The sequence below is a fragment of the Papaver somniferum genome, chromosome 9 (genome assembly GCF_003573695.1).
Source record: "Papaver somniferum cultivar HN1 chromosome 9, ASM357369v1, whole genome shotgun sequence".
Lineage (NCBI taxonomy): Eukaryota > Viridiplantae > Streptophyta > Magnoliopsida > Ranunculales > Papaveraceae > Papaver > Papaver somniferum.
Genome location: NC_039366.1, coordinates 33798713 through 33811888, shown reverse-complemented (window position 1 = coordinate 33811888; position 13176 = coordinate 33798713). Strand labels below are relative to the sequence as shown.

Below are 13176 nucleotides of genomic sequence, written 5' to 3'. Positions count from 1 at the left end.
GTCATAAAAGATAGTTCGTACTTTAGATTGCGTAAGAGATTTTTGCTTTTACCTGACCAAGATGCTATGTTTTGTATCCAACCTCTTTAGCCTTTTGCAGTACTAATATTATGTATCAGCATTTGCACTTAGCAAGCATCAGACGTTCACAGAATTTAACAGCTTAAATGCCTAGCTAAAAAGATAAATGATTTCCACAAAACAATCAATTAGCTAACTATTTTGCTATGTCTACCAAAGATATTAAGAGAATTTCAGTAAGCGAAAAACGATTCTTAATGAGTTAACTCCGAGTTATAAACCATAAACCAGGACCACTGTGGTAGATATCTTTCAGTGTTCGTTGTTGTACTACTACCATGACTATTACTACACTGTACACTTCAAGTTCAACAGTAGCTAAACACCCCATACCTAAAACCTCCAAATTACATCATACCACTTATCATCAACATCAAATAAACATCATCTCGTCACAAAATGTTTGTTTTTTTGGTACACAAACTTTAAGACTTCAGTTAATACTAAACGTGTAGACTCTCATGGTTAGGAATATTTAGGTGACCACCACCATAAAACATATCCATGCATCTAACATCAATCAATCTCACTATTCCGTATATTCAAATGCAAAAAATTAAATTCAACATTTTTCTAACAACTCGTACGCCATGCCATTTGAAGAAGAAGTTGCCCAACTTCTCACCTAAACATATATCTTTCACACCGTTAAAAAAACCCCAACTCCGTTACATCTCTGACAGTGAATTAAAAGTCTCCTCAAATTCGTAAACTCCAAAGTGTCTGTCACCGTTACAGTTATAACTCCATTTCTTATTGGCTCTCGTTTTCTATAAAGCTAGGTTTTATTTTCATCCTCAAGTAAAAAGAGAGTTCCTTTCAATAACACAAGAGAGCGGAGATGTCAAACAAGTATTCTCCGATGAAGAAGATAGGGTTTCTGAATCGAGAAATGGAGTTAGAACCACCAGCTAAGATTAATGGTCATCATAAAGATACAATATCGCCAACACTCGGTGAGTTACTGAAGAGAGTTGAAGATGCACAAAACAACGGAACTCCGAATAATCAAGAACATCGAGTTATAAATCTTGATCATTTGGATCAACCAAGATCAGTTCCACCATTTGTGTTATCCTTCAACAATCTTACATACAGTGTTAAAACAAGCCGGAAACTGACACTTCCGTCGTGTTTCCGCCGGAAAGACTCACTCGGAGTTGTGACCAATGGAGAAACTCATCATCAAAGGAAGTTTTCGAATATGAAGACTTTATTAAATGATATTTCTGGTGAAGCTCGTGAAGGTGAAGTATTAGCTGTTCTTGGAGCAAGTGGTTCGGGGAAATCTACGTTGATTGATGCATTAGCTAATCGGATAGCTAAAGATAGTTTGAAAGGAAATATAACGTTAAATGGTGAAGTACTTGAATCTCGTTTACTTAAAGTTATCTCAGCTTATGTTATGCAAGATGATCTTTTATTTCCCATGTTAACAGTTGAAGAAACTCTAATGTTTTCTGCTGAGTTTCGATTACCTCGTTCGTTATCTAAGTCGAAGAAGAAAGCTAGAGTACAAGCTTTGATTGACCAATTAGGGTTGAGAAATGCAGCTAAAACCGTGATTGGTGATGAAGGTCATAGAGGTGTTTCTGGTGGTGAACGTCGTCGTGTTTCTATCGGTATTGATATTATTCATGATCCTATTATCTTGTTTCTTGATGAACCGACGTCAGGTTTGGATTCTACTAGTGCGTTCATGGTTGTGAAGGTTTTGCAGAGAATTGCTCAGAGTGGTAGTATTGTTGTTATGTCTATTCATCAGCCAAGTTCCAGAATTCTTGGGTTGTTGGATCGTTTGATCTTTCTTTCTCGTGGTCAGACTGTTTATAGTGGTTCTCCTGCAAATATTCCTCGATACTTCTCCGAGTTCGGCAACCCGATTCCTGAAAATGAGAACCGGATAGAGTTCGCGCTCGATTTTATTCGAGAGCTTGAACAGTCGACACCAAATGGTGGTGGTACTAAGCCGCTAGTGGAGTTCAACAAGTCATGGCAGAGCAAACACTATCCTCGAAATTTGGAGTCTGACCGGCTTGGGTTATCATTGAAAGATGCGATTAGTGCTAGTATTTCTAGAGGAAAACTAGTATCTGGCGCGACGAATGATGCTAGCAGTACTGCATCTACTGTCACAACTTTTGCGAACCCGTTCTGGAATGAAGTAATTGTCTTGTCAGAACGTTCAATGAAGAATTCGAGGAGAATGCCTGAATTATTTGGTATGCGATTGGGAGCAGTTTTGGTCACCGGTTTCATCTTAGCTACCATGTTCTGGCAACTCGATAGTTCACCAAGAGGTATAAAAGAAAGATTAGGATTTTTCGCTTTCGCCATGTCTACAACATTTTACACTTGTGCAGATGCTCTTCCAGTTTTCCTCCAAGAACGATACATCTTTATGCGAGAAACTGCTTATAACGCGTACCGCCGCTCATCATACGTTCTTTCCCATTCACTTGTAGTCATTCCATCATTAGTCTTCCTCTCCTTCGCATTTGCAGCAACAACATTCTGGGCAGTCGGATTAGCCGGAGGCAGCTCCGGATTCTTTTTCTATTTCGGTATAATCTTTGCAGCATTTTGGGCAGGAAGTTCTTTCGTCACTTTCCTATCTGGCATTCTCTCCCATGTCATGGTTGGTTACACCGTAGTCGTTGCTGTCCTCGCGTACTTCCTGCTCTTCAGTGGTTTCTTTATCAACCGAGACCGAATCCCACCGTACTGGATTTGGTTCCATTACATGTCACTAGTCAAGTACCCGTTCGAAGGCGTTTTGCAAAACGAATTCAACGATCCGACAAAATGTTTCGTCAGGGGTGTTCAAATGTTCGATAACACGCCTCTTTCGATCGCTTCAAACCAAATGAAAGTGAATTTGCTCAAGACAGTGAGTAATTCGTTAGGTTTGGCGATTACACCGACTACTTGCGTTACCACGGGAACTGATATATTGAGAGATCAAGGGGTTACTGATCTGAGTAAATGGGGTTGCTTGGGGATAACTATAGCTTGGGGTTTCTTCTTTAGGATTCTCTTCTACCTTTGTTTATTGTGGGGTAGCAAGAACAAAAGAAGTTAGTTGGATGTTGGTTGATAAGTGGTTTACAAATTGAACAGGGCCAGCTTTTCTATTTTATTGGCGGGAAAGAATTGTAATTCTAATTTCATACTTTTCATGTTTGTTTTTATTTACTTATTTGGGAGTGGTAACTGGGCGATCCTCTATTTAAGGCACTGTAACTGTGTAAGTTTATATATATACAATCTTTTTGAATCTTCAAGTTTTTCTTTTCCAAAATTTCCACAATCTGGTCAACCATTTGTGGGGGGATTAGATAAACATAACATTAGCTTTGCACAAAGTAAGCTTCTAAGAAATTGAAAGAAATTCCTCCTTACACCTAAACAGCTCGTAACCAGGCGGCTATTAAAATGACAAATTAACGTCACTAGGTGTTGCAACAAAATGGCCTCGAAAAAGGCTCAGAAGGGAATTGCTGGTAGTTTTTTATCCTCCGCCACAACTTCGGAATCAAGAGTTGGGAGTGCAAAACTCAAACAAGTTAACGGGTAAGAGTTGGGAATTGCTGGTAGTTTCTTTTTCTCAAACTTAAATTTGTCTTACCAAATGGGATTTTGTGGGTTGTTTTTTGAACTTTGTTGCACTGTGACGGATTCATAATTTCTCGTTTAATTTATTTGCTAGCAGTGAAAGAGGGGAAGTTAAAAAGCAAGGAGGGAGGGTGGATGTTGCAGCTAATGTGGATGACGGATCATCAGAGCAGGAGGTAATGAACTTTATGTATCTGTCGTTTAGTTAGTATAAGCACTTGATGAAAATTATGATTGTAGGTTCACCTTAATTCTTTGCTGCACGTTTTGACAAGTTTTAAATCCTTTGTCACTTTGTCTTTTATCTTTGTAGGAACGACAAAGTTTATGGAAGATACTGCAGAAATATATTGGTTCAGATATTAACTCATTGGTGAAATTTCCAATTTCCTTTTTCGAACCCATGAGTACACTTCAGAAACTCGCAGAGGTGGTTTTACTATATGCCTTTAGACTAAAAATTTGGTGCTTATGAGCTGCTAGAGTGCTAGGCTTCGCATTACAACACCCGAACTGTAACATACTTGTTTGCAGATAATGGAATATTCTCACTTGCTGGACCTTGCAAATGAATGCGAGGATCCGCACATGCGTCTGGTTTATGCTTGGAAGTATATTGGTTAAATGTTATTCGGTGGAGCGGTCCTTCCGTATTATATTTTAAATTCATTATGCGTCACACCCTCTCTCACGTGTAAGGCCAGTTATTCGACCTAACACGTGGACCTATGCACGTGTGGGTCATGGGTGTGCAGGTGACATTAGGTCACGGTCCACTCCACGTACAGGTGCACATGTGAACCAGTCATTTGGTCACGGTGGCCACTAATTCGGCCTACACTCCGTGTATGGGCCTAGCTCTGATAACATGTTAAAGTCTGCGGGCATCCAACTCAAAATCAATTGACAATGAGTGGATCGGCCCTTCCATATTATATTTTAAGTTCATTATGCGGAAACTAGGGATGTGGGACTATTTGTCCTTTCACAATTAAACAACACGCTTCACGGCTTTGCTTGCTTAATTTCAGAATAATTGATCAACCATGTTTAGCTTCTATGGGCATCTTCTGCATAAAATTCATCTCATGTTATTTTAAGAAAATAATTTGATTTTTAATGTACACTACACATCTTCGAATTGAATCCAACCAGGCCAAAAGGCAGACTTCTTGTGTAAGAATCACTTCTCCCAATTCAGTGGCAGTCTATTATCATTAGAGTGATTGCTTCATGCTTAGATGAACTCTAACTTAGGAAGTGAAGAAATGTCTGCGAATATTTCACACTAACTTAAATTCTTTACCGGGCAAAAACAAAAGAAAAAATTTCTTTTCTTCCTCGTCTTTAAATTGGGTTGGTTATAATGTGGTTGCTTTTTCTTAGGATATTGAATGCCGAATTGCTGTCAAATGAAGTATCGATATCCACACGTAATTAGTTTAATAAATCCAATTTAATAATGGTTTAATTTGTTCCTAATTACAATCTTCAAGCGATGGTGAATCCAGCTCGTATGTGACAAAGATTGTCATGACATATATTATTCAAAGAAATACGGTTGTATTCAACGTGAACTAGAGAGATACAATTCATATGTTCTTATATACAAGAAACATAGATACAAAGGGAAACAAGATATACAAGATAATATACAGAGATATACATGCCATATAGAAGGAGAATATTATCCCAAGAGACCAGGACAATATCTCTGTGGGGGCGAAATATCACACAGAACTAATCCACAGCCTCGCCCTGGCTAAGACAACCACTAACACGAAGAAGAGAGAAATTAGGCGAAGAGCAATTATGCGATAAGAAGAAAGAAGCACGAAGAACAACCACGCGACAAGCATAGCACGACATCTGTCAAGATAAGCACGAAGTAGCAACGCGAGAGACAACGACATCTTCCCAAAGCCTGACGAATAAGACAAACTGAAATAAGATCATTTAACAGAGATTTTGCATGTGATCATCTGTTGTATTCTACTGATGTGTTTGCCTATATAAGGATTCAAATGACAAGGAGAGAGGGGCAGGTGGTTAGTAAGAGAATTTAGTCAAGTAAGAGAGCCAAGAAATACTCATAGAGAAAAGAGAGAAGCCATTAAAGTTTATCCCAAGCTTCACTTCTTCCATTGTTGTATAGTAAATACCTTTGTAATTGTCATAAGAACATCATATATTCAATACAAAGTGTTTGAGAAGGATCATACTAGTGTCAAGTGGTGTATAATCTCATTCATGTTTAAGTTGATTCTCATGACTTAGGCTTTGTGTTATTATCATATCATTGGGTGTAGTTGTGGGATTTTCCGCAACTACGTTTTGGCGCTAGAAACAGGGAGGATTTATCCTCACATGCTAGTATTCAGCTAGAAATCATCTTTTATCTAAGTTCATTTGTCACTCGTATTACCACCATATTTCTGTCTATCATAAGCATCTGGTTGTTTACTATTTGAAATCATCATTGCGCTAAAAATCCACCCCTATTTTCCATCCCAAAGTATCAGTAAAATGTCATTGTGATTTTTCAAAACTTCCAAATCTCTTTCTCAAACAGCTGTGATAGACACGGTTTCCTTGCTTTGACTCAGGAAATATCTAAAGATTACTCATCGCCTCAAGCTCTGCACACCAAAACGTCCTGAACACCGGAGACCCTAGCAATGCAAAGAGACAACTCTAACAGCGGGAAAGAACTAGCAGCTGCAATGGAAGACCCGCACTATTGGACGGAATGAGTCAGGCCATATGATCCAGAAAGACCAATGCTGGATATTGGCACAAACGAAAAGAGGGGAGAAAACCAGTTCTGCCGTCAAAATCAGAATCCAAAGGTTCTCACTCTCCAGCGCGAATATGAGGCAAAGTTCACACAATGGAAAGAGACAGAGAAGATGCTGATCACAGAACGAATCAATCTTGCTCAAGCGCATGGACGATTGATGATAGAAAACCAGAACCTGAAAAGAAAAGTGCGAGAATACGAACTGGGAATAGAACACGGAGAAAGCTACAAAAGATCCTATAGAGAAAGATCCATTGAAAGGGAAGAAAGGTCAAAGCAGATAGACAAACAATTGTGGAGCGAAGTGTATCAACATGAGCGAAAAAGGAAAAAGATGAGCAGAAGAGCACTATATCAGAACAAACAAGAGGCAAAGATGGCTCAACACGGGAGACACATCGAAACCCTAAGAAGGAGAAACCAAGGGATAGGAAATATGATACAAACTACATCCATGTCAAAAAAGATTGAATAAACACACGATGAAGCGCTAAGGTGAACCTACAAAGGAAACAACGGAAATAGCCACGCCGGAGGACAAGTCCCTGCCCAAACCTGAGAAGAAAGAGGGGGAAAGACCGTCTATCGCACCTCACTCATCATAGGAAGACAACAAGAAAAGGGGAAACACCTAATGTGCCAAAATGAAAGGGAACTATGTATCAACTCAAAGAAACCCTAACACGAAGCAAAGTTCTTTCTATAAGCAAGAAAACAAAGGCGAAACAAAGTTCCCGAGAAAAAGATACAACTTTTCTCGTAAGACCTCAATAGGGGGCAGCAAGTTACTATTATAAACCCTCTAACTAGGGAGGCTGGGACTACGATTGTGGCGTGTCAACTTAGTTCGCGTGGTCGTGCGACGACGTTTTAGCATAATCGCGTAAGAGGCGACCATAAGCCTTAATGCACATCACAATTGGGGCATCCTGGAGAAGTTACTTATTGGGGCGAAATACCTCTGCACTGGAGGCCACTGAGAACGAACCACTCAGTGAAAAGTTCTCCGGTAAGGGGTGTCGAAACATGCCAGTGCAGGGGTCTAACAACCACACCCAATAGTTCGATTAGCAATCTGTATGAACTAACTTTAATATACTTTTAAGAGAATCAACTAGACAGTCAGAATCAATCTTAATAAAAAGTATATCAAGGAGTTAATACCTCTATCTCTCGATTTGATCTTTACTCAAGCAAATGGAAATCTGCGAGTCTTTATCAAATACTAGAGAGATAAACTTGGATGGTACCAAAGACCAATATCCAAGTGTCAATCAATGCAAATCAACAACCAAATGTTGGATATTCTAATTGATTGAACTCAACGCACAACCTGTGATATTTTAATTATATAACAAAATATAATGCGGAATAGAAATAACACATGCACCAGAAATTTTGTTAACGAGGAAACCGCAAATGCAGAAAAACCCCGGGACCTAGTCCAGATTGAACACCACATGGTATTAAGCCGCTACAGACACTAGCCTACTACAAACTAACTTCAGTATGGATTGTAGTTGAACCCTAATCAATAACACCGATTAAAGGTACACTTGCTCTCCTTACGTCTCTGATCCAACAGGATATTACGCACTTGATTCCCTTAGCTGATCTCACCCACAACCAAGAGTTGCTACGACCCAAAATCGAAGACTTTAATAAACAAATCTGTATCACACATAAAAGTCTACGATAATAGATAAATCTGTCTCCCACAGATAAACCTATGAGTTTTGTTCCGTCTTTTGATAAAATCAAGGTGATAAGGAACCAATCGATAACCCGGACTTATATTCCCGAAGAACAGCCTAAAATTATCAATCACCTTACAATAATCTAAATCGTATGGCAGCGAAACTAGATATTTCCGAATCACAAACGATGAGACGAAGATGTTTGTGATTGCTTTTTATCTTTCCCTATCGGAGATATAACCTCAAGCCAATCTTACAATTGAACTCATACGATAGAAAATGGCAAGCCAGATCGCTCAACTATAAGAGAAGTAGTTTCGTCTGGCTTCACAATCCAAATGAAGTCTTTAAGTCGTTAACCGATAGGGTCTCGAGAAGAAACCTATGGTTAAAGGAGAATCGACTCTAGCAAACCAACTAGTATCACACATGAGGTGTGGGGATTAGTTTTTCCAGTTGCTAGATGTCTCCCTTATATAGTTTTCAAATCATGGTTTGCAATCCAAGTTACCTTGGTAACAAAGCATTCAATATTCACCGTTATATGAAAAACATGATTTATCCAAGCTAATATCTTTCAACCGTTAGATCGAAACTTAGCTTGTCACACACAAATGAAATGTATTCATTTAGGTTTGAGTAACCGTACCTAAACGTGTACACTTAGTTGGTTCACAAATAGTTAACCAATGGTTAGCCATATGAGCACTTTCATATTAACTGTATTCATTTTTCTCATAACTAGTTCAAATAACTCATAAGAACTAGTTCAAGAGTTGTTCAATTGCTTAGATCTTTATACATAGACATAATAGAAACAAAACCGGTTTGATTCACTTGAATCAATTCATGAACAATATAGGCATGGTTTGCAAAGATTGCATTTGTTAGAGCATAGCTCGGTCAACCTCGCATGCGTTGCTATCTCAAGCATGTTTGTCAATGTTAGTGATCAAAACTATAAGTCTTGATTTCTATCCTACATAGCTAAGTCTCGGACTAGGATAGAAAAGTGTAGCTGAGCTCAAGGACTTCATGACGATTCATCATACAACGACGAAGATCTATACAAGGAACCGTTGAACTTCATCAAAAACAAGGTATATGGAGACTTGAACTTATCTATCACTCAAAAGTCTATCTCTTCTATCTCCTACTTCTTATGAGACAAAAGTCGTATGCTATATAGACTAGATCATACACATTTGACATTTCGAGCTGAGCATTCATTGATTATCTTTTATCTCGAAATCGTGTGTTGGTAAAGCGTTTCACTTTGATCAAGTTTATCTTCACCTAGTGACGAAAGTCATGAGAAGTTTCAATCACTTTGAGAATTGCTCTGACGTGAATCGGTCTGTGAATAACGACTACATAGCGTCCTCTGAGAATGTCTCAATGATTGAAATGAGAGTTTAGATTACATAACCATGTACTCCTTGAACCGAAGTTTTCGAACTTTGTTGATCAAGAGAAATCGGGAGGATTGTGGAATTTGCGTGCCAAGTCCGCGAACCCAGTCCGGGAACTGTCGGAAGTTATCGACCGAGAATTTCTGTTGGGATTTTCCGAAACTCGTTTGTGTGCTTAGTCCGCGAACTCGGTCCGCGAACTCGGTCCGCAAACTGGTGGAAGTTCTCTTTCCGAGAATTTCTGCTGAGTTTGGAAAACTTAACCGATTAACTTAAGTCCGCGAACTCGTTTGTAAACTTAAGAGGTTGTGATCTAAAGATGTGCTCTGAGCATGAAACATTAAATTACTAAGGAATGCTTTATGTAAACCGTGGCTATAATGTTCATGAGTCGATTCAATCGAATCAAATAATCTTTGTTTCAATTGTGTCTTGTGTAGTTACATAAGATCTCGTAACAATTGAACAACTCATTGACTAGTTCATTTGAGTCAATTGAACTAGTTATGGTGAAGAAGAACAAGGTTAATATGAGATGCTCATATGGTTAAACTTTTGGGTTACTATGTTGAACCAACATACACGTACACGTTTGGGCATGGTTTTCACGAACCCAGTAAACGTCTACCCAAGTGTGTATGACAAGCTAAGTTTTCGATCTAATGGTTGAGAAATAGTAGCTTGAATCTAAATCAGGTTTTCATCTAACGATGAATAAGGATTGCTTTGTAATTAAGGAAAAACCCTGATTTCAAGGCTATATAAAGGAGACATCTAGCATTGTGCAAAACTAATCCCCACATGTCTGTGTGCTACTACTGAGCCCGCTAGAGTCGATCTCCATTAAACTTTTATTTTCTTCTCTAAAATCAGGTTAACGACTTGAAGATTTCATTGGGATTGTGAAGCCAGACCGATACTACTTTATCGTAATTGTGTGATCTGATCTTGCATATTCTATCGTACGAGTACAATCGATTGATTGGCTTGAGATCGTGAGAGTTCTCCGATAGGCAAGATAACGAAGTTACAAACATCTTCGTCTCACTGTTTGTGATTCCTCGACAAACCGCCTGTGTAGTCAGGAAGGATTGTAGAGAGGTGATTGATTAATCTAGGCTGTTCTTCGGGAATATAAGACCGGATTATCAATTGGTTCCTGTTCACCTTGATTTTATATCAAAATACGTAAAAATACCTAGGGTTTATCTGTGGGAGACAGATTTATCCTTTGATAGACTTTTCTGTGTGAGACAGATCTGTTTATTATCAAGTCTGTGATTTTGGGTTACAACAACTCTTGGTTGTGGGTGAGATCAACTAAGGGAATCAAGTACGCAGTATCCTGCTGGGATCAGGGGCGTATGAGTACAATTGTACCTGGGATCGGTGGGAGACTGATTGGGGTTCAACTGTAATCCAGTCCGAAGTTAGTTTGCAGTAGGCTGGTGTCTGTAGCGGCTTAATACCGTGTGTATTCAATCTGGACTAGGTCCCGGGGTATTTATGCATTTGCGGTTTCCTCGTTAACAAAATTTCTGGTTTCTGTGTTATTTCTTTTCCGCATTACTTTTTATATAATTGAAATAATACAGGTTGTGCGTTAAGATCATCAACTTCTCTAATCCAACCTTTGGTGGTTGATTGTAGTTGATTGATCCTTGTACATTGGTCTTTGGTACCGTCCAAGTTATCTCTCTTTGATAAAGACTCGCATATTTCTATTTTCTTGTGTAAAGATCAAATCGAGAGATTGAGATAATAACTCCTTGAGATACTTTTTATCTAGATTGAGTTTGACTGTCTAGTTGATTCTCTAGCAAAGTATTTCAGAGTTAGTCCATACAGATTTCTAAGCGACATATTGGGTGGTGTTGTTAGACCCCCGCTTTTCAGCATTCCTTATTGATTTATTGTTTAAGTTCATGAAACTATCGATTTGAGAAATATAACCAGCTTAGGTACGCATACGGGTACGTGTACCATAACAACCGGACTTGAGTTTGAAAACTCAGCAGAAATTTTCGGTTTGAAAACTTCCATGGGTACGCGTACGGGTACGCATACCTAGGTGACTGGTTTTTCAGTTTGCAAACTTCACATACTACATCAGAAATTTTCGGTATGAAAACTTCCGCCAGTACACGTACGGGTACGCGTACCTAACCTATCTCCTTCACCAATACCACATGCACATATATGCACGCACTTGGTTTCCGGCACATGGATTTATACACTGATGTGCGAACACACTATATATGCTTATATCCGTAGTTGGCTACGTAATCTCAACTCTACATTTCAATCATTGAAACATTCTTCTATAATGTTATAATAGTCGTTAGACATAAAGAATCGACTATCGTCATCAAAGCTATTTTCTTTTCCGCATTATATTTTATATAATTGAAATAATACAGGTTGTGCGTTAAGATCATCAACTTCTCTAATCCAACCTTTGGTTGTTGATTATAGTTGATTGATCCTTGGACATTGGTCTTTGGTACCGTCCAAGTATTCCTTGTATTTGATAAAGACTCGCTATTGTTTTTAGCTTGAGTAAAAATCAAATCAAGAGAGAGATATTAACTCCTTGAGATCCTTTTTATCTAGATTGAGTTTGACTGTCTAGTTGATTCTCTAGCAAAGTATTTCGGAGTTAGTCCATAAATATTGCTAAGCGAAATATTGGGTGGTGTTGTTAGAGACCCGCTTTTTCAATTGGTATCAGAGCAGACAAACACGTTTAAGACCTAACAAGTCCGTGTTTGTAGCGATCTGACTCTATGGACAAGAGTACTATCTCTGAAAACGCAACATCAGTACATGACTACTCAGATAATTTTTAAAAATCTGAAACCACTGAGGAAAACTCCTTCTCATCTCCTTCAACCGAATCTAAATCCAACTGGAGGAAATCTCTTGATGAACAGTTGGATGATCTCTCGGATGATAGTGATTCTGAAGAAGGACAGAGTCTTGATGAGGAAGTTTCTCAATACATCAAGTTTTTTAATCGTGAATTGAAGGAAACAATGACAATTGCTTGCTTGAGAAAGTATATAAGTCCTCTCTGTCAAGAAATCAAAAAGTTGAGAAAACTCTTCAAAGGTTATGATGGTGGATACAAACTGTTACAATCTACCGTTAAAGATCATGAAGAAGAGGTTCTCTCAAAAAAATATGAATGTGATAATCTTCTTCGTAACCTATATATATTAAAAGAGAGGGTTGCCGAAAGTGAAGCAATATGTGAATCTCAACAGAAGTGTTTCAATGACAAAGAACACAGTTTTCTTTTCAGAGAGAAATCCTTGGAAACCAAACTCACTGCTGCTCTTAATAAGGTAAAATCACTGGAAGAGAATCTAAATAGGTTCGGTTCTAGCTCTACAAAACTGTCTTCTATGCTTGGAGCCTGTAAAGAACATCATGATAAACGTGGTCTGGGATACAAAGGAATAGACGCTCCTAACAGTGGTAAGACTAAGTTTGTTAAAGCTGTTAATATTTCTCCATGTGAAGAACCTGTGTCAGCTTGTAAAAACAAGGAATCTGCTTCTTCTAAAAC

The 13176-nt window shown here is 38.5% G+C and overlaps 1 protein-coding gene across 1 annotated transcript; it reads left to right on the top strand.

Annotated features, from left to right (window-relative positions):
• Nucleotides 1-899: 899 nt before the first annotated feature.
• LOC113309358 (ABC transporter G family member 6-like) lies at nt 900-3365 on the top strand. Its single transcript, XM_026557775.1, has one exon. The coding sequence runs from the start codon at nt 923-925 to the stop codon at nt 3161-3163; it is 2241 nt and encodes a 746-aa protein (XP_026413560.1). The 5' UTR covers nt 900-922; the 3' UTR covers nt 3164-3365.
• The last annotated feature ends 9811 nt before the right edge of the window (nt 3366-13176 follow it).

Coding starts and splice junctions, on each gene's coding strand:
- LOC113309358 (XM_026557775.1), top strand. CDS start 923: ATGTCAAACAAGTATTCTCCGATGAAGAAGATAGGGTTTCTGAATCGA.